The 25438-nt window shown below is 39.8% G+C and overlaps 1 protein-coding gene across 5 annotated transcripts in view; it reads left to right on the top strand.

Annotated features, from left to right (window-relative positions):
- The window catches only part of stau2 (staufen double-stranded RNA binding protein 2), a 358377-nt gene that overhangs the window by 4335 nt on the left and 328604 nt on the right, over window positions 1-25438 (top strand). For all 5 annotated transcript variants that reach the window (XR_015756903.1, XR_015756902.1, XM_087985971.1 and 2 more), the window contains exons 2-3: window positions 12566-12776; window positions 25199-25329. Coding sequence is in view for 3 of the 5 variants with exons in the window: in XM_087985971.1 (XP_087842097.1) it covers window positions 12575-12776; window positions 25199-25329 (333 nt within the window). In the remaining 2 variants the exon portion in view is untranslated. The remainder of the gene's footprint in view (window positions 1-12565; window positions 12777-25198; window positions 25330-25438) is intronic.

Raw genomic sequence — 25438 nt, 5'->3', positions numbered from 1 at the left:
CAGGTTAGGTGAATTGGCCATGTTAAATTGCTCTTGGCGTTAGGTGTAGGGGAATGGGTCTGGGTGGGTGCGCTTCGGCGGGTCAATGTGGACTTGTTGGGCCGAAGGGCCTGTTTCCACACTGTAAGTAATCTAATCTAATCTAAAATGTAAAAGAATGAAATTCATTATCAGGAAAATTATCTGTACTTTAATAGTGGAATGGTACATAACTTACTGGAGAAACTCAGTAGATCTGGCAGTATTTGTGCAGAGAAAGCAGAGTTAATATTTTGAGTCCAGTGATGCTTTCTGAGAACACATTCACCATTCACAATTCACAGATTCACAGAGCTCCTCAGGCCTTTCGGCCATTGTGCCTGCACCAGCTCTTCAATGGGTATCATGGCCTGGTGCTAATCTTCTGCTTTTTCTCCATACCCTTGCACATTGTTTTAGCCAAACAGTGATCCAATGCCCTCTTGAATGCCTCAGTTGAACCTTTCTCCACGACACTTCCAGGCAATGTACTAAAACCCTAACAACATGCTGAGTTACAGATCTTCCTTACTGCGTCCTTACTTGTTTTGTAAATTACTTTAAACTTATGACCTAGAATCCCTACGGTGTGGAAACAGGCCATTTGCCCCAACAGGTCCACACTGACCCTCCAAAGAGTAACCCACCCAGACACATTCCCCTACCCTATTGTCCTATATTTACCCCTGACTAATGCACCTGTCCTACACATCTATGGGCAATTTGGCATGGCTAATTCACCTAACCTGCACAACTTTGGACTGTGGGAGGAAACCGGGCCATCCAGAGGAAACCCACGCAGACACGGGGTGAATGTGCAAACTCCACACAAACAGTCGCCCGAGGCTGGACTCAAACACGAGGTGCTGTGAGGCAGCAGTGCTAACTACTGAGCCACCGTGCCACCCCTCTTCTTTCCTTTTACAAGTTGAAAGAGTTTTTCCATACTAACTGAATTACAGCCCTTTCATGATTTTGAAAATCTCCATCAGATGTCCTCTTAGCTTCCTTCTTTTCAAGGAGAACAATTGCAAATTCTTCTATCTACCCTCATAATGGCACTTTCTCATTTCTGGAACTAATCCTGTAACTCACATAGAGTCATAGAGATGTACAGCACGGCAACAGACCATTCGGTCCAACTCGTCAATGCCGACTAGATATGTTAACCTAATCTAGTCCCATTTGCCAGCACTTGGCCCGTATCCCTCTAAACCCTTCATATTCATATATTCATTCAGATGCCTTTTAAATGTTGCAATTGTGCCAGCCTCCACCACTTCCTCTGGCAGCTCATTCCATAAACGTACCACCCTCTGCGTGAAAAAGTTGCCCCTCCGGTCCCTTTTATATCTTTCCCCTCTCACCCAAAACATATGCCCTCTAGTGCTGGACTCCCCCACCCCAGGGAAAAGACTTTGTGTGTTTATCCTATCCATGCCCTTCATGATTTTATAAACCTCTATAATTCACCCCCCAGCCTCTGACGCTCCAGGGAAAACAGCCCCAGCCTCTCCCAAAGGTCAAATCCTTCAATCCTGGCAACATCCTTACCATTAAATGTATAAGTCCTGCTAAGGTTTGATTTCCTAAAATGCAGTATCTCACATTTATCTAAATTAAACTCCATCTGCTACTTCTCAGCCCATTGGTCCACCTGATCAAGATCCTGTTGTAATCTGAGGTAACTTTCTTCACTGTCCACTCCACCTCCAATTTTGGTGTCATCTGCAAACTTACTAACTGTACCTCCTATGTTCACACCCACTCATTGATGTAAACGAAGAAAAGCAGTGGACCCAACCCTGATTCTTGTGGCACTCTATCTCCATTCTCCACTGTGTTCACATCCTCCCTATAGTGTGCCGTTGAGAACTGTAGGCAGTACTCCTGTTGAGGTCTAACAAATATCTTTTATAAGTTCAACATTACCTTCCTGCTCTTGTACTATTTGCCCCTATTAATATAGTCTAGAAAATAGTATGTGTTTGCTTCTCTCTTCGTCTGTCCTGCCACCTTCAATCATCTGTGGCCATATACACTGAGATCCCTCTGCTCCTGCACCTCTTATGGAATTGTATCCCTATTTCACATTGCTTTTGAATGTTATTTCTACCAAAGTGCATCACTTCTCACTTCTCTGCATTGAAACACATCTGCCACCTATCTGCTCATTCCACTAACTTGTCTATGTCTTTTTGGAGTTCTACATGGTTCCCCCTCATACTTTACAATTCTATGTTTCTTGTCATCTGCAACTTTGAAATTGTCCCTTGCACACCAAAATCTAGATTGTTATTGTGTGTTAGGAAAGGCAAGGCTCCTTGTAGTAAATAAAAAAACGAAAGAACTGCGGATGTTCTAAACTAAATGAAAACTGAAAGAACTGCAGCTGCTGTGAACTAAATAAAAAGCGAAAGAACTGCAGATGCTGTGAAGTTTTGAGGAAGGGTCTCTCGACCCAAAATGTTAACTTCGATTTCTCTTCACAGATGCTACCAGACCTGCTGAGCTTTTCCAATAACTTCTGTTTTTGCTCCTAATAATGACCCTGAGGAACCCCACTGTAAGCCTTACTCCAGCCCAAAATAAATTGACCAGCACATTCTGTTTCCTACACTCAGCCAGTTTGGTATCCTCATTATTACTGTCCTTTTTTCTTCCATGACCTGTAACTGCTTGTCTTATCCTTATAGATTTCTTGAAGAAACTCAAAGCTTCTGCAAATTTCCAGGCTTCTGGCACCTGCACCAGGTTTAGAGAAGACTGGAAAATTATGGCCAGTGCCTCGCAATTTCTGCTTTCACTTCTTTCAAAATTCTGGAATATATCTTTTCTGGTCCTGGTGCTATATCAACTTTTAAGTACTTATAGTATATCCAGCACTTCTTCCTCTTCAGTTTGAATCCTTCTAGTGATAGATTTTCTTCCTCTATCACCATGGCCTGTGGATCATCTCGCTCCTTGGTAAAGACAAATGCAAAATATTCACTTAACATCTCAGCCATGACCTTTATCTCTAGGTGCAATTACCCATTTTGCCCTCAGCAGCCGTCCTCCTCCCTTTACCAGGCATTTTGACTATTTATATGGCCTTAGAAGAAACTCTTTGGCTCACCCCTTTATGGTAGTTTTTTTCTCATAATTCCTTTCTGTTTCTCTTATTTGCTTTTTCACCTCCCCTCTGAACCTCCTTGTTGGTTCTCAGTTGTATTTTCTACTTGACATCTATCATAAGCACACATCTTTATCTTAACTTCTATCTCCTTTGTCATACAGGGAGGTTTGGACTTGTTTGTCCTATCTTTCCTGTTTTGGAATTCATCACAGATTGATTACCGATTCAGAGAATAAAGGTCCTGCATGACCAACTTCCTTGATGTTTTCTCAAGATGACATTCTAAGAAAATCTCGCTTATTGGCTGGAGAGGCCCTAATTGGGTAATAGCTCCCGTTTCCCAGTGCTGGGTACCCCCATTCATCTCTGAGTGAATGTCGTAGAATGAGGACTTTAATTGCCTTAAGAGTCTAAATTAGTCGTGGGACCTTCTCACCTCAAAATTAAATTGGAGCTGAGATGGGAAGATAGTAGGATCTCAACTAGCAATCTTCCCACCCAAATGCACCCCTGTCGACAAAACTGCCTTGGGGAAGGCATTAAGTTCCAGTCTGTGTGTAGACTTCAGAAACATTTGACAAAATGCCATGTAAAAGTGTGCACAAAGCATTAGCTTTTTGGGGTCAGTTTTGAGAGCAGATTTATAGAAAAGGCTGATGTCTTTATGAGACATGGTTTGACACATTGTTCAACTGCAGATAAAGGTAAAAGTAAGAACATATTAAGCATAAATATTGGAAGGCAGGTTGCTGTGCTTTTCCACCACCACCCTCTCGACTCTGATCTCCAGCATCTGCAGTCCTCACTTTCTCCTATAAACATTGGAAGTGGTGAATATTTGGGTATATCAAAAAGTGTAAAAGGAAACATTATAATAAAGGATAAAATGAAAATAAATTTGTAAAATGACCCCAGACTAAATTGCAAGAGTAAATAAATGAAGTTCAATAAATAAAATGAAAAGATTATAAAATTATGTTGTTCTATTAACTGATTGTGTTAAATGAAGCCACGTTAGAGGTGTTCATTCTGTTTATGCTGCAGCTTGAATACTAAGTCTTGAATCTCAAGACTTTCATTAAGTTTTGCAAAAGGATATGATAAGGGACATTCATAAATTAATGTGACAAGAAGATTTGGCACTAAAGACCCATTCTGAAAGGTGATTAGTATGAACATTTTTGCTACACTGCTAACAGATTTTGATGTGTGCTGCTTCAAATCCATGTCACAGGAAAATTGAGCCAAAAACCATGAAGCAGTATAAATAAAGAATGCAGTAGACAGAAACGTCAAAGAAAAAAGCCAGCAATTGATCACATGTACCCACTCTTTTTACATACATGAATACTTTGTTTTCTCACGAGTGTTCTCACTAACTTTTTAGTTTTTTCCAACTTTCTTGAAGAAAAGTGGAGGCGGGTACAATGACAACGTTTAAAATGACCTGGATGAGTATGTAAATAGGAAGGGTTTAGAAGGATATGGGCCAAATAGGACCAGGTCAGATTGGGATGTCTGGTCTGAGTTGGACTGAAGAGTCTATTTCCATGCTGTGTGACTCTATAACTTTATGAATAATACTTCCACATATATCATGCAATTTCATCCAGACATCAAAAGGCTAGGATGTGAATTTCTGTAATATTTCACATGTGCAAGCAATGGTTGTATACCTGGTCTTATAAGGATACTGACACTGAATTAAAGCATCAGATCTCCGAACTTAAAATTGTGACCTCAAATTTACAATCTAGCTAAAGCAAAATTCATAATTTGCTTTTCTGTTCAAAATAGAACACATTAATTTTTTTGGTATTTAGCTTTCCTTGGTATGTTAATAGATGATTGCTAATGTAAAATACACATAGCTGGGGTGTATTTGTTAAGATGCTTTTATATGTTGTGGGTTGCTTTGGGGTAATTGTCTGAGTGGGTGCATTGATAATGGTGCTGGCAGCAAGGTCATACCTGACTGAGTGATGAATGGGAAATGTTATGGACCAGACCAGACCCTCTCGAAACATTTTAAGAAGGTATCCTAGATCCTAACTTTTTCTTAGTTTTAAAGGCAAATGTGAAGTGCCCGTGTCAAATGCAATGTGACTGGTCAAACTACTTGATGTTAAGCAAAATTTATTTAAACACTATACTTAAAATACAACCAATGAAAGAGGGATTTAGAATAACAACTCTATTGGAAAACTTAACAAAATAATCGATACAGTACTTACTAATTAACTGTTCCAATACAGTAACATCCTATGAATATACTGCTTGGCAAAAAAGGAAAATTCAGTCACACATTCTCACACACAGTTCTCTAATCCAGGAGGAAAAAAACATCAAGAGAGAATTTAGAGAGGGTAGCAGCTAGGAGACATTCACTAAAGCTTCCAACTCTGTTGAGATCTCAGAGGTTCTGATGCTATTGAGAAAACAAAATCCAGACATCGTGATCTGTGATAGCTGTCCACACCCATTCAGGCTGTTACAGAAAAACCCAGGGCCTCCCTAGCTGTTTACATTACCCTAAACAGCTCGGCAACTCTGCCTTACAACTTCTCTTCAAAAAGCCAGGACAAGAGTAACTCCTTTAAAGCTGTAATATTGTCACAGAAACAATGTCTTGATTCAACATAACTTTGCTGCTTTTATATTCATACCTGAAGTCCAAGGTCCAATATATTTTGCCACTCTCAAAGGTCCATGCGTGTGTACCCTCAGGAATATCTGACCTTATACACTCTTTAGAACTGTTCTATTAATGTATAGGCATTCCCAGGGTGGTGAACAGCTTCTGTTCTGGAGTCCATTCGCAAGCTAGTATTCAAAGCAAAATATTGTAATGCTGCTGTTTGTAAGCACAGGAAATGTTCCTATGTCTGGTCTTTTAGAGTTACAGTCTTGTATGGGATTGCGTTTGTAAGTATGATTGTTCACAAGTCGGATATTATTAACCATAGACCCACTATATATTCTTTGGACGGTTGGTGTGGACTCGATGGACTGAATGGCCTGCTTCCACATTGTAGGATTCTATGTATCTAGCCTTTACCTGAAAACTCTCTTACAGATTACACATTGTTGAGTTACAATTTTTCCTGTAAAGCTTTAGTTCCATTTTACCCTAGCTAGATACCATATCAATGCAATTATCCCTCTATGGATAAAATAACTTTAGATTTTATTTTTACTTTTCTCTTCCTTGCTACTAATCATTTTGACACGATAAATCCAGTCAAGTGTACTCACACAGAAAATTGATCTATCTCCCATCCTTAGCATAGATCCAGTAATGTCTCTTAGGGGATCTATGTTAGCAGAATTTATCACTTTATGGAAACAATAAGCTAAACAGGAAGGACTTTCTTAATTGCACAATACCATCTTTTATTAAGACCTTCAGTATAAAATGGAAATTCTGCTATTTCTGAAGCTCTAACAATAAAATAAGATAGCTAACAGAGCTATTGCTTTGCTTACCCTTTGCCAAAAGATTATTCTGCAGTCTCTTTGTGATATCTTTGACCCTGGGAGGCATGTGGAGTTATATCTACAGCCACAACAACTGTTCCCCTGTTGGATCAGCTACCACGATTGCCTTTCTACTCTTCTTTCACCTCCACCCTTACAGCTGAGCCATTTATTATAAACTTGGTTCTTGCTATGTTCATCTGAGGAATATAGATACCATAAACACTGGGTCAATCTAATTAGCATCTATATTGTGCAGGACAAATTCCTAAATGTTTACAACATGTTTTACTAAAGCAGCACGTTGAGGAACATACTCTTTAAATTTCATTTTATGCAATGAGAAAGAACTAAGAAATCATCTTTTGTTAAAAAATGTCCTTCTAAGACGAGTTACCATAATATGCCATTTTCCATTAGGAAAATCATGAAATTTGACTTAAAACTTGAATCTTAAAACGACAGAGAAAAAGTACTGTGGGGGTGAGATAGATTGTGGTGTATTGGGAAAATTGGAATACTGTACACAGGTAATAGATAACATTTAAAGAATGAATACATGGTTTGCAGCAAACATTGTTATGTAGCACAAAAACCCAACAGGGAAGTGAGTCTACTGTGGCTAAGAAATAGAGTTAACAGTTATACTACAAAAACAGAAATTGCTGGAACAGCTCAGCAGGTCTAGCAGCATCTGTGGAGAGAAATCAGAGTTAATGTTTCAGCTCCAGTGACCCTTCTTCAGAACTGTTTTGTTTCTGTGTTTGAACAGTTGTGCTAGATCAGGTGAGGATCTTAAAGTTACCAAAAAATAATAAGCCTGATGATTGGGAGCATTTTAAAATTTAACAAAGGAGGACCGAAAAACTGACAAGCAGGGAAATTCTTTTGGGCAATAGTTAGTGAATATTTGGATAAAAGCAGAAGCATGTGAAAATCTGAAATAATAGCATAAAATGCTAGAGAAAACTCAGCAAGACTGGCAACATCTGTGGAGAGAGAAACAGGGACAATGTTTTGATTGCAAAGTTTCTTTTATTCTTTTTTTAAGGGTTTTTATGCTATTGGCAAAGGACAAAGAGGAGTGAGTGGAATAGATTGTGAGCTGGCCAGAGAAAAAGACAAAGGCAGTGCTAATGGAGGTGAAGAGAGATTCAGATGTAAAATATTTATAAATAATAGATGTAAGAAGGAGGATGTTCCTATGCCATAATTTATTTGCAACTTACATTGTAAGACAGGTCCTGTGACTACACAGGCACAAATGGTCAGAAATGTCTGCACCAGTTGTAGACAATAGATAATAAATGATATTAATCATCATAATGGCTTATTCTGAATGACATAGGAGCATTTACTAATGTACTGCTTGTTGCACCAGCCCATTGAGCATATGGACAACACATCCATCTTAGGACAAGCTAAACAGAGACACGCACGAAAATTTCTAGAAGCATGGCATTCCAACTGGAACTCTATCAACAAACACATCGAATTAGACCCCATCTACCACCTCCCAAGAAAAAGAACAGGAAATGTCATCACCACCGGAAATGACATCACCAACCCAAAGAAACACCATCATATAAGTAGAAAGCAGGAATCATATACACTGCTTTGCCTGAGGCCCACTGAAGATGTTACCTAGTAGGGTGACGAAATGTCTGGAAATGAACCTCCCAGCTCAGCGAGTAAACCTCCATCCAGTAATTAATGAAATCATACAGAATAAAATGAGAGGAATTTGCTCATTGTGCCTGGCTCTTCAATAGAGCTATCCAATTAGTCACAACCCATCCTGCTGATTTGTTCTGCAAATTATTCCTTTTCTCGACATTATATATACAGATAGTTATTGTTAGGAAGGATGTCAAACAGGAGTCTCCGCTTCAATTTTCATGAGTACAAGTGACCTTTATTCAGAACTCTTTCACCAAATGTGTGGGAGAAGCCCAAATCTAGCTTTCATGTAAGGCCCAGTTGCCCTCTTAAATATGGCTCAGATTGGAGGAGAGGTCAGTGGCATTTGGGCTTCCCCTCTGAATATGATACTTTTATGCATTTCGCTACCAATAATAACATGCAACATAGATATCATTATTCCGTGCCCCTAAGCTGTATATCCAATCCTGCAAAAGGAGGTTTCCCATGATCTCATGTTTACCAGACATCATTATCATCAGCCCTTGGGATCTTGCTACTTATACATTCTAATGTTAATGTTTCTACTCTTTCTCAGACATTTGCCAGACTTGCTTATCTCTAAGAACTGTTTGAATTCTGTTATTCATTATATTCATTGCTATCCTTAGTAAGTTCTGTTACCCATGGTACATTTCCTCCTGTCCTAGTTACAGGAGATACAAAAAGATGCTAGTTCCTATAAAAGTGCTATATAATTCATAGTATCAGTTCTAATGTAAAATCAGTTATATATAAAGTTATATGATTATATCTAATGTTATAATTCTTTAGCCAATGAGTTGTCAGCAATTTCTGTCCCACCTGACCTTGGAGGATTGGACAGAAGCTGCTCACAACTCATTGGCCTTGGAAGGTCCGGTCAGCATCGTCCCTTTATCTTGCAACTGTAACTCATTCCAGTCATTTTCTAGTTTTAGAAGATGAAATTTACTAACTCTAAATATTTCTGCACTAATTCTTTTACTTAATAAGACAACATCTATTCCATTAATAAGATTGAAACTCAATCACTTACACAACTCAATGAACTTGTCTGAACTCGTTGAGTTTTACAAGACATAATCCCGTTCTCCTTTTTCCTTCCCATTTGTCTCTATGATTGTGGGATCATACATTTCTTTTAATTCTTGTTAAACTATAAATTTTGTATTGTCTGTTCTCTGTCTGATATTATCAGACTGTATCGTCCACACATCTGCAGCTGTAGTTTGTACAGAACTCCCTGTATATTAATTTGTAAGATTCTTTGTTCTGCTCAGACCCCGTTACCTTGGATTTATTTTCTTCTCAAAGCTATTATTGTCCTAAATAATGATCTCATTTTAATACTGAACTCGGCAAGCTAATTCTGTTACTGCAGCTAAAAAGCTTCGCCATATTTATGCCAACTGAAAATCCATGGGCAGCCATCTTGTGCCACCTCTGGCTGTGGGCCGCCCAAACATTCATAGATATAGGCCTCTTTTGAAAGTTAATATTGAATCTACCTCAGTGATGCTTTCATACAGTGTGGTCCAAATTATTGTAACTCAAATATGACTGTCATTTTTAGAGAAACGTACTGTTTCATTTGTAATCTTTATTGGAAACATTTTTTGGTACAGTTGATCTCCGAAACTTTCCTTAATGTTCCCTATTTCAGAGCTTTAATCTCACATCCTTCTACAGATTCTGGCCCATCTTGGTTCTCTGAGCTCATTTTGTCCATAAGATATAGATCCAGCTACCTCAAACCCATTTCCACCAAATATAGTGATAATGTTATTGGATCAGTAATGCAGAGCCTCAGGCTAATGTTCTGTGACGATGGGTTCAAATCCCATCATGTCAGATGATGAAATTTGAATTCCAAATTTTTTATTGAAATTGAAGCTACTGTCCCATTTGGTTAACTAATGTCCTTTAATCTAATATCCTGTGGAATTCATCATCATGGAGAGTTGTCAAGGCTGGATCTTTAAGTATTTTCAAAGGCTGAAATAGACAGATATTTAATTAGTAAAGAATCAAGGGTTATCGGGAAAAGGCAAGAAAGTGGAATTGTAGATTGTCAGATCAACCATGGTTTCATTGAATGGTGGAGCAGATTTGATTAGCTGTGTGGCCTGTTTGTGTTCCTATGTTTTATGGTCTTCTGCGCCCTTGTTAGCTGATGTTAATGGTTCCCTCTTGTTAGTTAGCATTTCGTTCTCTTGTAAGTCTACTGTAATCACTCCTCATTTCTCCCAAAAAAGAAGTTTGACCTTTCCCCTTGTTGTTACAAAAATATGACCCCAACTCCAACCTTGCTTGAAGGGTTTTCAAGTTCAGATCATCAAAATTGTAATCCCGTGTGGAGATGTAATGAAGTTTTAATGCTCTAGCCTGTCATTAACATCTAGGGAGGAAGGATTGCTGATAAAATCTGTCGGATCTGACTTGATCACTTTCGCTGTTTGGTGGGCCCTTTAGAGTGTTTGATCACAGTTTGTTACCTACTATAGTCTTTTGAATAAAAGGAGTAGTAGTCCCCAGCCAGATTGTAACATAAGTTCAGTGGTCTGATCTGGGATCATAACAAGGAAGCATGGAACTCAACAAAAGTACTTGGTGAAGTTGATACTCCAACACCATGCATTATTGAGACTGAAGCTAGTAACCAGATGAGAAGAAACGGAGGCCAAATTTAACATACAGCAGAACTAGTAAAGCAGAAAGGTTATTCAGCAGCATCACTAACAAAAGAGACAGCACCAGCAAAACCACTAACAATCGAGACAACATGTAAGTGAATCAACATCAACAGCATTACCAACAAGTGAGACAACAGCAACAGTGTCAACATGATTTAAACATCAACAGCATCACTAATAAGTGACTACATCAACACATTGCCACATGTGAGACAACATCAACAACATCATTAACAAGTGAGACATCAACAACATTACTAATAAATGGTGCAACATTAAGTATATCATCTACAACAGCAAGAGCAACTTCCACAACATTGCCAAAACAGTTTGCCAACTCATCTGTAAGCAATTAATCCATGAGATGAAGGTGCAATATTTTACTGCCTGAGTGATACCATGAATAATATTGTTTGAGAAAAGAAAATAAACTTTTAAAATGTTTTAAGTTTAGAGTTACTTGTTTAATTGTAGAAGTTAATCAATGAAAGGTTTTGTTGGTATAAAATGGCATTAACAACGTGGGATATCACATGGTTATTCCAAAAAGATTTAGTAACAATATTGTCATGCGTAGATATATGTACATATATATTTATCCAGGGTGCCTCATCACTCATTTCCGTATGACAGTCACCAAAATAGATATTTTTAATCAACCTGATCAGATGAACCATGTGAAGGATCTGGAAAAGTGCACTGAATTAAAATTGTTAAAAATGAGATTATTTCAGATTTCTGATAACCATAAAACACATCATTGAGCCAACTAATTTCAAGTCTAAATTCTCTTAATTATATGATGAGTATGAATTTTTTCCAGTCACCTTCTTAACTGAAAATTGCCTCTTTAGTGTTGATTCTCATTCCTTCAATTGTTTAACTGAGATTTTAAAATGTGAAATTTCATTTGTTTTCCGCTACTTTTCTGTCAGGTCACTCTTCCTTTCTATCTTAATCCAGAGTTCCATTTTTTTTGTTCTCCTGTACCTGATTTGACAATAAATTCACCCATTCTAACATGTACTTCCTTCTCTGTGGGACCGTTAATTTGATAATTATTAAATCTGATTAGTCAAAAAAATATACAATGACTTGCTCTTTCTTTCAGGTCACAGATGTCCATTTTTCCTAGCTAGCTTGTTATCAGTTTCCTCCTTCAGCAATTTGCCATTCAAATTTGAGATACATAAACATGAGAAGTGAAGTCTAATAATACTAGATTTCCCCACCTCTCTCAATTCTTGCCAACTGATTTTACTGCAAACATGAATGAAGCATTAGAACCAGTGAGTGTTGCAGATTATTTTGCTTTCCAGAATAGAGCATGTGCCATTTTCATTGCCATAACCAGGAGATATCAATTAGAAATAAGCATAGAAGATGCCAAACACTCAGATGATTAGGCAGTATCTGTGGAGACAGAAATAGTTACATTTTCAAGTTGATGATCTTTGGTCAGAACAATGCATTTTCAGTTATTTCAGAACCTGTGGTACTTCATTTTATGTTAATTAGAAATTGTTTATGCTGTTATCATAATCAACTCTTTCATTTCTTTATATATTCTTTGCAGTGATAGAGAATGGCGCAAGTTAAAGTTCAGACTGCAGTAAACCTGTCTGGATCTACCCTGGGAGCCACAGTACAATCAACAACGGTTACTAGCGCAGGTCCTCTGGCTCTGCAGTCTTCCGTGAATGGGTCAGTCCCAGCCTCAAATACCAGCTGTGTTAGTCCTGCAACTGGTCTTGTGGATTCTACTGGTTCTATTAATAACTCACCAGGTAAATTCCTCTTTCAATCTGCATGCTGTCTTGGATTTGAGATTTTTGATGCAGTCAGCTGGTGATTCGATACAAAATGATTTTGATGGTAATGTGTAATGAAATGTGTTTGACCAGTTTGAATAATTACTTATTATATTTACGCTGTGTGTAAGAACCAGTATAATTTATCAAGCAAATTGAATGCCTTGCACTATTTTACAGAATATCTGTGGTCCATCAAATCAAGTAATGTTGCATTTAGACTTTTTGATATCTATTGAGCGTTTAAGTAAAATATGTACAGTTGTAAGTGTTTGGGAATTGAAAATCAGTGATTCAGTTGGAGGAGAGGAAGTTTTCATCTCATGATGGCTTAGTGCATGGGAAATCGTGTCTCACTAACATGATTGAATTCTTTGATGAAGGCAGAGTGGTGGATGTTGTCTATATGGACTTCAGCAAGGCATTTTACATGGTTCTGCATGATAGACTGGTCAGCAAGGTTAGACCACATGGAATCCACGGAGAACTAGCCATTTGGATACAAGGTAGGAGACAGAGGTTGGTGGTGGTAGGTCGTTTTTCAGATGGAGGCTTGTGACCAGCAGTGTACTGCATGGATTGGTCCTGAGTCCACTGTTTTTTGTCATGTATACATGATTTGGATGTGAATATAGGAGGTGTGGTTAGTAAGCTTGCAGATGATACTAAAATTAGTGGTGTAATGCAGAATGAAGAGATTTATCTCAGAGTACAAAGGGACCTTGATCAGATGGGTCGGTGAGTGGCAGATAGAGTTTAATTTAGATAAATGTGAGGTGTTGCATTTTGTAAGGCAAATCAGGGAAGGACTTATACACTTAATGGTAAGGTCCTGAGGAATGCTGCTGAACAAAGATACCTTGGGGTGTAAGTCTTGAAAGTGGACTTGCAGGTAGACAGGGTAGTGAGAAGGTGTTTGGTATGTTGCCTTTATTAGTCAGTGAATTGAGTTATAGGATATGGGAAGTCATGTGGCTGTACAGGAAATTGGTGGGGCTACTTTTGGAATACCGTGTTCACTTCTGGTTCCATGTATAGGAAAGATGTTGTTAAACTTGAAAGAGTTCAGAAAATAAATTACAAGTATGTGGCATGGATTAGAGATTTTGAGCTGTAGGGAGAGGCTGAATGGGCTGAGGCTGTTTTCCCTGGAGTGTGAGAGACTGAGGGGTGACCTTATAGAGGTTTATAAAATCATGAGGGGCATGGAGAGGGTGAATAGCCAAAGTCTTTTTCCCAGAGTAGGGGAGTCCAAAACTAGAGGACATAGGTTTGAGGTGAGGGAGTAAAGATTTAAAAGGGATCTAAGGGGCAACGCTTTCACACAGAGGGTGGCACATGTATAGAATAAGCTGCCAGAGGAAGTGGTGGGGGCTGATTCAAATTAAAATATCTGAAAGATATCTAGATGGGTACATGAATAGGAAGGGTTTAGAGGGATAAGGGCCAAATGCTGACAAATGGAGCTAGACTAATTTAGGATATCTGGTTGGCATGTACGAGTTAGACCGAAGAGTCTATTTCTGTGACTCTACCTCTGATAAATTATTGTATAACCTCCTGTAACTTCATCCCCTCAATGTAGACCAACTTTGTTTTTGAAATTAATTTGAAATTTTGTCAGTTGCACAGTGCCCCTGACAGTTTCTAATTCTGATTGATAATCAAGGCGTACAGTTACCCATCATGGAATATGGATATAAAATTAATATGGTTCAGTGTATGAAATAGTAATTTCAATCAAGGGAACTAATTCTCTCTAATATTACGTTGATATGTGTAAATTTCCTTCATGATTTATCTAGTCATTGATCTATCGGTTCTGTTAGTTTGGTTCACATCAGTCAGCTGCCCTGAAAGTGTTGCTATTTATTTTGTGCATTGTATAGATATCATGTTTTCATTTTTATAGTTCTATATCTAATTTTCTTTGTGGAATCTAGTAGAATTATTTTAGTGGTATTAATGTAAAGTAGCAAATCTAATAGTCCATTAAGCATTCTACAAAAGCAAACAAAATTCATTAATCTCCCAAGTGAAATATTTGACCAAGATGGTTTTAAAGAGTTATTTTCAGTGATCTAATAAATGCATTTGTTTGTTCTGTGATAATTGGTAGGCTAGGTCTACTTGGGGAAATGTTTGGAAAAGAAAATGATAAACATGATAAATAAAATATCAGTCAAAAGTTGGTTTTCAAAGTATATTTGTCAAAGAACTATTTGATCACGTGATAGACTATGTGTTTATACTCTCCTTTCACTTATCCCTCCTCCACCCTTCCTGTCACAAGACAGGCTTTTACAGGATAGTCTTAGATAAAGGTTTTTTCAATCATTTGATTTTATTCTGCCAGAATGACAAGCCATTTCACTTGCTCTTTAATGTTCATCTCAACAAGAAAACAGTGCCGAGCACAATGCCTATGCTGGAATATGAAACACTCCTAGAGTACCTGCCTAATGGACTCAAATATTGATGTGGGGCTTGAATTTATCAAATTTTCTTATGACACAGCTAATGGCAAGGCCAAGCTTTCTTTAAAGGAAAGGCAGTGGTAGTTTAGAGATTTTAGGTACTTCTCTTTAACACGTAAAGGTACTTTTGTGTTGTGCTAGAATCACTGGGTTCTCCAAATACTGAAATTTGAAAATCGTTATTTCATTTGTTTATTGTTAGTGGGCTAGGATAGTATTTATTCCACATCTGCACATCTGTATTTGCTGTTCAGAAGGGAGTGGTGATCTGACTTCATGAACTGCTGCAGTTCTTTGGATGTTGTGATGAAAGTTTATGATATATTGTTAGCTGTGAACTTGGATTATAAAGCAGAGGTAAACGGATTTCAGGTTTTCTGTTCCGTGAAAGTGATTTTTATTTTAAGGGTCAGAAATCTTTTTCTTAGCAGTGGGTCAAAACAGCACTTCCGAGAAATAATATGACCTCAGTTAAATGAAGTTTAACACAAGCTACCAGATGAGATAATTGCTAAACCTACAGAATGAGAGGCCAGAGGCCAGAACTAGATACAGTTGAGAAGATTAGGTCGATAACAGTAGCTGTGCTGATCTGCTGCATCAAAGTAGGCAAAGGTCAAAGAAAAGAGAAAACCTCATCCCACTCTCCCTTTCTTTCACTCTCTCCATCTCTCATGCATACTTTCCCTCCATCTTTCACATCACTCTCCCTCCCTGTCTCCCTATCACACACTTACCCCATTCTTCTCACACACTTTCTGTTTCTGACACATACTCTCTATCCTCTTCCCCATGAATATGTGTATATGTGAGAGAGGTATAGAGTCTGTGTGTTTCAAGGATGGAGAGGGGGAGAAAGTATACTTGGCAATATGTTTGAATATGAGGCAGGGAGGAAGAGAGGTTCTATTTTGTATTGGTTCATAGTATGTGCTGTGAGCTGCCTTCTTGAACCGCTGCAGGCCGTGTGGTGTAGGCCAACCCATAGTGCCATTAGGGAGGGAGTTCCACGGCTTTGACCCAGTGACACTGAAGGACCAAAGATATATTTTCAAGTCACAATGGTGAGTGGCTTAAGGAGAGCTTGTAGGTGGTGGTGTTCCCATAAAACTGCTGCCCTTGTCCCCTTGATGGAAGTGGTCATGGGTTTGGAAGATGTTCTCTAACGAGCCTTGGTGAATTGCTGCAGTGCATCTTGTAGATAGTACGCACTACTGCTTCTGAGTATGTGTGTGTAAGGGAGGACAGTAAGTTCACAGAAGACGTCTGAAGCCCACCTTGAAAATTCTGAACGACTGACCTTGTGCCTTTGATAATAGCATGCAGGTTCCTCGCCTGCCCCATTCCATTCCCTAGATTACATTCCTAGATTACACCTCCTCCCACCCTGCCCCGTGTAAAAACGCCATCCCATATTCCCAATTCCTTCGCCACATCTGCTCCCAGGAGGACCAATTCCACTGCTGAACAACCCAAATGACCTCCTTCTTCAAAGACCGCAATTTCCCCTCTGACATGGTCGATAATGCTCTCCACCACATCTCCTCCACTTCCCGCACCTCCGCCCTGGAACCCCGCCCCTCCAATTACCACCAGGACAGAACCCCACTGGTCCTCACCTTCCACCCCACCAACCTCCGGATACATTGTATCATCTTCTGTCATTTCTGCCACCTCCAAACAGATCCCACCACCAGGGATATATTTCCCTCCCCACCCCTATCAGTGTTCCAGAGAGACCATTCCCTCCGCGACTCCCTCATCAGGTCCACACCCCCCACCAACCCAACCTCCACTCCCGGCACCTTCCCCTGCAACCGCAAGAAGTCCAAATTTAAGCCCACACCTCCCCCCTCACCTCCCTCCAAGGCCCCAATGGATCCTTCCATATCTGTCGCAAATTCACCTGCACCTCCACACACATCATTTTCTGTATCCGTTGCACCCGCTGTGGTCTCCTCTACATTGGGGAGACAGGCCGCCTACTTGCGGAACGTTTCAGGAAACACCTCTGGGACACCTGCACCAACCAACCCAACCGCCCCATGGTTGAACACTTTAACTCCCCCTCCCACTCCACCAAGGACGTGCAGGTCCTTGGCCTCCTCCATCGCCAGACCCTGACCACACGACACCTGGAGGAAGAGCGCCTCATCTTCCGCCTAGGAACCCTCCAACTGCGCGGGATGAATGTAGATTTCTCCAGCTTCCTCATTTCCCCTCCCCCCACCTTATCTCAATCCCAACCCCCGAATTCAGTACCGCCCTCTTGACCTGCAATCTTCTTCCTGACCTCTCCGCCCCCACCCCCTCTCCGGCCTATCACCCTCACCTTCACCTCCTTCTACCTATCTTATTCCCAGCGCCCCTCCTCCAAATTCCCTCCCCCCTATCCTTTATCTCAGCCCGCTTGGCACACTAGCCTCATTCCTGAAGAAGGGCTTATGCCCGAAACGTCGATTCTCCTGCTCCTCGGATGCTGCCTGGCCTGCTGTGTTTTTCCAGCACCACATTTTTCAACTCTGGTCTCCAGCATCTGCAGTCCTCACTTTCTCCCATTCCATTCCCTGCAAAGCAGCTGCAGGTGGAAATGGAGCAACAACAATGCGCCGCTCAGGAGCCAGCTCTTGGGTGTCTGCCCCCTTTTGGTCTAATCTGCAAAACTGAACTGGGCAATTTGCTTATATGTTGAGAGTGTGTTACTGGAAATGCACAGCAGGTCAAGCAGCATCCGAGGAGCAGGAGAATCGACATTTTGGGCATAAGCCCTTTATCAGGAATGAGGCTTGTGGGCTGGGGGCTGAGAGATAAATAGGAGGAGGGTTGGGTTGGGGGGAGGTAGCCCCCCCACCTGTTCCTCCGCTACATCAATTAGAGATGACTTCTCCCACCCGCCCCTTGTTTCCCAGAGTGTGAATAACATTTTTGGCTGTGGAGAGGTCAGACAGTGAGTCTGTACGTTCAGTAAGTGCCTGGGACTGTTATCATCAGTTACAACCTTCTGCCCAAAACATCTGCATCTACCAAGCAGTCAGTCAGGCTGAGTATTGCGAGGGACTCTTCGGATGTTTTATTTAACTGTCTTGCTGGCAGGATCAGCATGCTCTCCTTGTCACCTGAAGCCTGGTCCTCATACTCATCACATTGGGCAAATTATTGGAAAAAATTCCAAGAAATAGTATAAATTGACACTTAAGACTTTCATGGACTTTTACAATGGTTTTGTTAAGGCTAGGTCATATTGAATTTAAATGGGCTGATGCCTCAAGCTATCGCATGGTGGGCGACTCTCAATTGCAGGCAGAAGATTTAAAGTAGCTGATCATAGGCTATTGAACACGTAGTAGTGTATTGTGGGGTAGTGTGGTAGTACTGTGCCATCTACTGGCATCATAGGGAATAGAACGGTTTATATGGTGCCAAAATTTCAGTGAGTTGTACTTAAGTGATTTTTCAATTCAAAATATCCAATTTGATATACTTTACTGTTCAGAGAATGTGGATTTTGATGGCTATGTTACATATTTCAACACTTAAATTCAATAAAAACAGACAGCTTTTGTATATTTTAAAGTAATTCAATGAATAAAATATCAACTGTGCATTCTTTCTAACAAAAGATAGTGAAAAATTGGGCTGGGATTTTTAGTCGCAAACAGCCAGTTCACCTTAATGATGTGTTCCAGATGTCCCTGTGGAATATTTTAAAGGGCCAGGCCAATTAATGGCAAGGATGGGCATGCATTTTGCTCTCTTGTGGGACATGGGCGTTTTTGGCTGGCCAGCATTTATTGCCCATCCCTAGTTGTCTTGAAAAGGTACTGGTGAGATGCCTTCTTGAACTGCTGTAGGCCATGTAGTGTAGGTTAATTCACAATGCCGTTTTAGAGGGAATTCCAGGATTTTGATCCAGTGACAATGAAGGAATGGTGATATATTACCAAGTAAGGATGGTGAGTGATTTCGAGGGAAACTTGCAGGTGATGTTCACATGTATCAGCTGCCCTTATCCTTCTCAGTGGAAGTGGTCATGGGTGCCATCCCCTCACAGATAGAGGGCAGGCTCCCTATACTGGAGGGTCTGCCAGCATTTCAGGATCAGCAGTCCCACCGTGTGAGGGGGAGTTACCCATCTGAAAATGAAAAGAGGGGAGAAAGGCAAGGTAAGTTTATTTTTCTGGCTGTATAGCCACAAATCTGGGACACTTATTCCACGAGAGAGCCAAAAATCAGAGATCTTGTTCTGGTCTTGCAGTGGGGTTCTCTCTGTGTTTCTTCATGTCTCCAAACCCCACTCCCAATTTAAGTCCACCTGGTCCAAGCTAAACTGAAAATCTCGGTATTTCTAATCTACTTATTCGGATGTTTTATGATACATCTCTAATGCAGGTGAGAGTTGAATCCATGCCTCCCGACCCAGAGGTACAGATACTGCCACTATGCCACAGAGCATTATATATTAATGATTTGGATGAGGGAACCGGGGGAATTCTAGCGAAGTTTGCCGATGATACGAAGTTAGGTGGACAGGCAGGTAGTACTGAGGAAGTGGGGAGGCTACAGAAGGATCTAGACAGGTTGGGAGAGTGGTCCAGGAAATGGCTGATGGAATTTAACGTGAGCAAGTGCGAGGTCTTGCACTTTGGCAAAAAGAATAAAAGCATAGACTACTTTCTAAATGGTGAGAAAATTAATAAAGCCAAAGCACAAAGGGATCTGGGAGTGCTAGTCGAGGATTCTCTAAAGGTAAACATGCAGGTTGAGTCCGTGATTAAGAAAGCGAATGCAATGTTGTCTCTTATCTCAAGAGGGTTGGCATATAAAAGCAGAGATGTACTACTAAGACTTTATAAAGCTCTGGTTAGGCCCCATTTGGAGTACTGTGTCCAGTTTTGGTCCCCACACCTCAGGAAGGACATACTGGCACTGGAACGTGTCCAGCGGAGATTCACACGGATGATCCCTGGAATGACAGGTCTAACATATGAGGAACGGCTGAGGATACTGGGATTGTATTCGTTGGAGTTTAGAAGATTAAGGGGAGACTTAATAGAGGCGTACAAAATAATACATGGCTTGGAAAAGGTGGATGCTAGGAAATTGTTTCAGTTAAACGAGGAGACTAGGACCCGTGGACACAGCCTTAGAATTAGAGGGGGTCATTTCAGAACAGAAATGCGGAGACATTTCTTCAGCCAGAGAATGGTGGGCCTGTGGAATTCATTGCCGCGGAGTGCAGTGGAAGCCGGGACGCTAAATGTCTTCAAGGCCGAGATTGATAGATTCTTGTTGTCTAGAGGAATTGAGGGCTACGGGGAGAACGCTGGTAAGTGGAGCTGAAATGCGCATCAGCCATGATTGAATGGCGGAGTGGACTCGATGGGCCGAATGGCCTTACTTCCACTCCTATGTCTTATGGTCTTATGGTCTTATAGAGCCCTTATGACTGAAAATCTGAGTTTGCCCAGGAGGGTTAATATTAATTGGCTTCTTTGAAAATGACTAAGGGTTGGCATCACGGTGGAGAACAAACGTGGAACCAGCAGCACATTTACTCGCAGATGAACCTGATCCTGATCCATTTGAAAGTCCAACCCATTGTATGAGAGTTGTACTTCAATGTCTTGTTTATATTATAGAGTAGATTTTCCAGTGTATAGTACTTGCTAAGTCTCAGTGCATTAGAACGTTGCCTGCTGGTCCATTTTATTCAATAAAGTAAACATTGTGATCTATGAAAGTCAGCATTTTATTGATCATCATTAAGGAAGGATGGATTGGAGCTCAAATCTGTAGTTGATTGGAAGCTTTCTTGAAAACGTTTTATCAACTTGTAAGAATGTCTAACTACAGCAAGCATATGCAGTGTTCCACTCCAACTATGACACCTAAAGGAGAACAAAAATGATTATTTGACAAAAGGGAATCCGTTCAGGAAATCAAGAATATCTGTCAATATCATACGAAGGGCCTGTGTCTGCAGTTTTTGGACAACAAGACAAAAGTTTATTGGGCCCAGTGGACATGTTCAATACCTGTGAAGCAGAACAATGCATCTGTTAACACGCTTTACTTGGGAAGTAATGAAGAGATCCACAATCTTCTCAGCGCAGATACAGAACCTCATAGCAGTACTGCCAACACTTTTTCTGTTACTGTTGAAGTCATTGACCATACTTCTGAATTTTTTGCTGGTAGAATTGTTGGAACATCTGTCAGTTTTATAATTAAAGGAGCAATGGGATCTGATTTACAACAGCAAATTTGAGTAAATCTGACAAATACCTAAACAAAAATTTGATAGAGTTGTCTGAATGGTACCAAGGGAAGTTGTGTTCCCTAGACACTCAAATCAATTAGAGGAACTTGGTTGTCAGGCCCAGTTAATTAACCACTCATATGGTAATGTTTATGTTTAGATTACGTGGTTTGGGTATCTCTCTCATTGTAACCTTGGAGATCAAAAAACGTTCTGACCATACTAATAGGAAACACTAGAAATGTTTATCATCTCTGAGGTTAGTAATAGTTAAGGCTTCTGGTTTATTACCTTTTTGTTAAAACTGGAACCTGCTACAGATATGACACACTTTGAGCAAATACAGAGCTTCTTAGGAGTGAAGGACAGAATGAGAGAAAGGTCTTTTAGAGTGAAAAGCAGGCACGATTAAATGACAAAAGGAATATATTACAATGTTAATGGAGGTGATTATAAAACAATTAAAGAAACAACAATACTTAGGCATTTCTGCCCCTCAAGATTAAACATCACAAATGGTGTTGCAATATCTATGAATGGCACTGAACAATCTAGGAGTTTCAATTGTCTCACTACTCAACAAAACCAATATGTTTGGAGTAATGACCAACAAAGCAAGTTGAACACTGGAAAATTTATTCATATAGTAAAATATAGCTAAGAGGAGGTTATGCTTCAACAATATATCGCGCTCTCTGGATCTTAATTACTGCACTCAGTTCTAGTTACACGATTGAAGATTTAGCTGCAGTTCATAGGTGAGATGCACAGTTAATATACGTGTTGTCAGAGGACTGAACAAAAATTAAATACTGGAGAAACATTTTTTCAAGCTTGAAAGTGTATGACTGAAAAGTGATTACCATCTTAAATACTTCTAAATAAAAATAAAGAGAGATTTTGAACGTTACTTCAAATGAACTGCAGTAGTATAAGAAGGGCACATCACACTTTGTAAATGGAAACTTAGGACTGAGGTCTGGAATTTTTTCACAAAGTGCATTAAACGAGTTTCTAAGCAAAATGGTGAAGGTGAGAAACTTTGAATCATTTAACAGTTGTTCTGGAGGGAACAATTTGTATTGTCTTTCTGGATGGATAAACTAAGTGAGGATAATCTTACCTTCATTTCAAGGGATATAGGGATTGGATAAGAAAGTGAAAGATATGATCCAGATATTCTGCGGGCCAGATAGTTATTTCTGCAGCATAGGCTGGAGTCACAGGTTGGAACTATGTGACATTCCCAATGCAGCTAACTCTGAGTGAATGGCCCAGGAGATTGAAAATCCTGATCAGCAATTCCCGGGGATCTGGAATCCCTAGTAATTTGAGCAACCAATTCACCACTGACCTGTCCCAACAATGTAGCACCTAGCCTGGACCTGACCCTGTTGAATATGATCTCACATACTCTAGGGCCAACATCAACTCTCCCTAACTCCTTCCTGCTTCCCCCGACCCCTCAAGGCAAACCCCTCAAACCCCTTATTCCCTTGACCTGATTGTCCAGACTCAGCATCACCTACCCATCCAATCCCCTGCAGACCCATCTTGACACAACTCCCCACCCTACCTGCAAACCTGACAGCATCCCACCTGGATCCAATTCCTCCATTTATTTAGTGTCCTGGTTCTTCAAACTCCTAGCCCTACCTACCTCAGCCAGCTGGCTGTCAAGCCACTTCATCCACCTGCTACCCTAACCCTATACTCTAACTTCTTACCCACTTGGCACATGACTTACCTCACCTACCTGCCATCCTACCCTTTACTTCTAAGTGTTAAAAAAAAAGTGAGTGTGACTTGGTCTGCTGTGCTGTGTGTATTTTTCCCCTGTATCTTCTAATGGAATCATTTGGGATACCTAAACTTGAAAGTTTGGCCTAAAAATTGCCAACAGATAAGTGGGTAATCTTAAAAAGAATTACCATCAAATGAACTATTCTTACTGTGATCAGAATTTCTGGGCCAATGTTTTGGTGTCAATGACCCTAATTTCGAGAAAGAAACAATCTAGTCAAGTTCACATTCCTGGTTTTTCTTACATTACGATATGCCAATATGAAAGTGTTTGAATGTCAAGGGAGTGTAGAATCAGCTTTTGGTATGAACGACTGCAGAGCTCATCTTTCCAGATTAGGATACAAATTTGGAAACAACTTAGGTGATCACCTGACTTTACAAACTTTTAGTCATAGAGAAATCGAATTATAATAGTAATCAAATGTCACGTTGCTGAACCTGTTTGAGGATGTATGTTCAAAACTCTTATTTATCTGCAACCCAGACTACTATAAATATCTCTGACCCTGACAACTGAGGCATTAGTTAAAATAAAAAAAAATGTAGTCCATGCATATATTCTGATGGGAAGATCCTAATATTGATAGATTTACATTTTCTTTTATTTATTAATTGGATGTGAGCATCTTTGGCAAGTCTAACTTTTATTTTCCATCCCAAATTTCCTTTCAGAAATTGGTGACTATTGCATTTAGGAACCAGTGCAGCCATGTTAGTGTAGGTGCACTCACTGTTCTGTCAGAGAGAAAGATGTACAATTTAAAACAACAACAATGAAGGAATGACAATACATTTGCAAGTTACATGATTTGGAAGAGTATTCATGGATTGTGGAGTTCTCAGAGGCCCGTTAGCCTTTGATTTTGATGATGATAGATGGTGATGGGTTTGAAAAGAGCTGCTGCAGAAGTTAGGAAGCTGCTGTCAAAGGAAACTTGGCAAGTTGTTGCAGTGCATCTTGTGGATGGTACATGATTCAGCCACTAGCCACTGGTGATGGAGAGTGTCTATATTTGAGGTGGTAAATGGGGTGTCAATTAAGAGGGCTCCTCTCTCTTCATTCTTGAACATTATTGAAGCTGCATTCTTCCAAGCTAGTGAATGGTATTCAGTAACTTGGTTTTATGGCAATCTGGCAGTTTCATGATATCAGTATTAAGACTGAGCATTTATTTTGTACTCCAGATTTATTGATTAATTGAAATTAAATTCTCCCAGTTGTCATAGTGGAATTTGAACTTGTTTTTGGAGTATTAGTCCATTACCAGTCCAATAACATTAGCGATATAGCTATTGATCTTAAAACAATGTAATATTGTGTTGTATCATTTAAAAATTACTTGTGAAATCATCATAATTGAAGGAAAAAATATCTCATTTGTCTTAACAAATATTATTTTGTTATTTTCATAACCTGGATTTTGAATAATAATTTAGAGCAAAGAATCTGAGAATACAATGCTTTCTACTTTTCAAAGAAAATGTATATACAATTCTAGTGTTTACAATTACTTGAAGTTATTTAAATGGTGGTTTCCTCGTATTTGCTCTTGAATGTGAGCAACAATATCAAAGAGGTATTTATTGTCCATACCTGAGGGCAACTGGAGTCAACTACATAGAGTATAACTGCATCCCTTCCTTGAAGTGAATAAATGTTGCCAATTAGGTTTTTACAACAATCCACCTGCTTTCATGGTCATGTTGTTCTAGATGGGGCTTACACAAAGTTCACTATAGACATTAAATCAAAGTAATGTGAAACCGAGTCACATTTTAGTTGTCAAGTAGGTATTTATTTACTTCGCAGCTCTGCATTGTGATATGGTATATTTTCTTAAATGTGTCGGTTGCAGTTTCTTTCCAGGATAACATGGCAAACCCCAAAGAGAAAACCCCAATGTGCCTGGTGAATGAGTTAGCCCGTTTCAACAGAATCCAGCCCCAGTACAAGCTCCTGAATGAAAGAGGGCCTGCTCACGCCAAGGTAATAGTTGAATAGCAATTTTTAAAATGTTGCTTTATAATGTTGAAGCATTATTTATATTGATTTAGAAAAATTACTGAATAGAGTGGCATGTTGCCAAATCTTTTTG

Source organism: Chiloscyllium plagiosum, unplaced genomic scaffold (assembly GCF_037043375.1).
Source record: "Chiloscyllium plagiosum isolate Xiang-an unplaced genomic scaffold, Cpla_swu_hap1 HiC_scaffold_4, whole genome shotgun sequence".
In the NCBI taxonomy this organism is placed as follows: Eukaryota; Metazoa; Chordata; class Chondrichthyes; order Orectolobiformes; family Hemiscylliidae; genus Chiloscyllium; species Chiloscyllium plagiosum.
The sequence above is the reverse complement of the archived record's forward strand: the minus strand, read 5'-3'. Positions and strand labels throughout refer to the sequence as shown.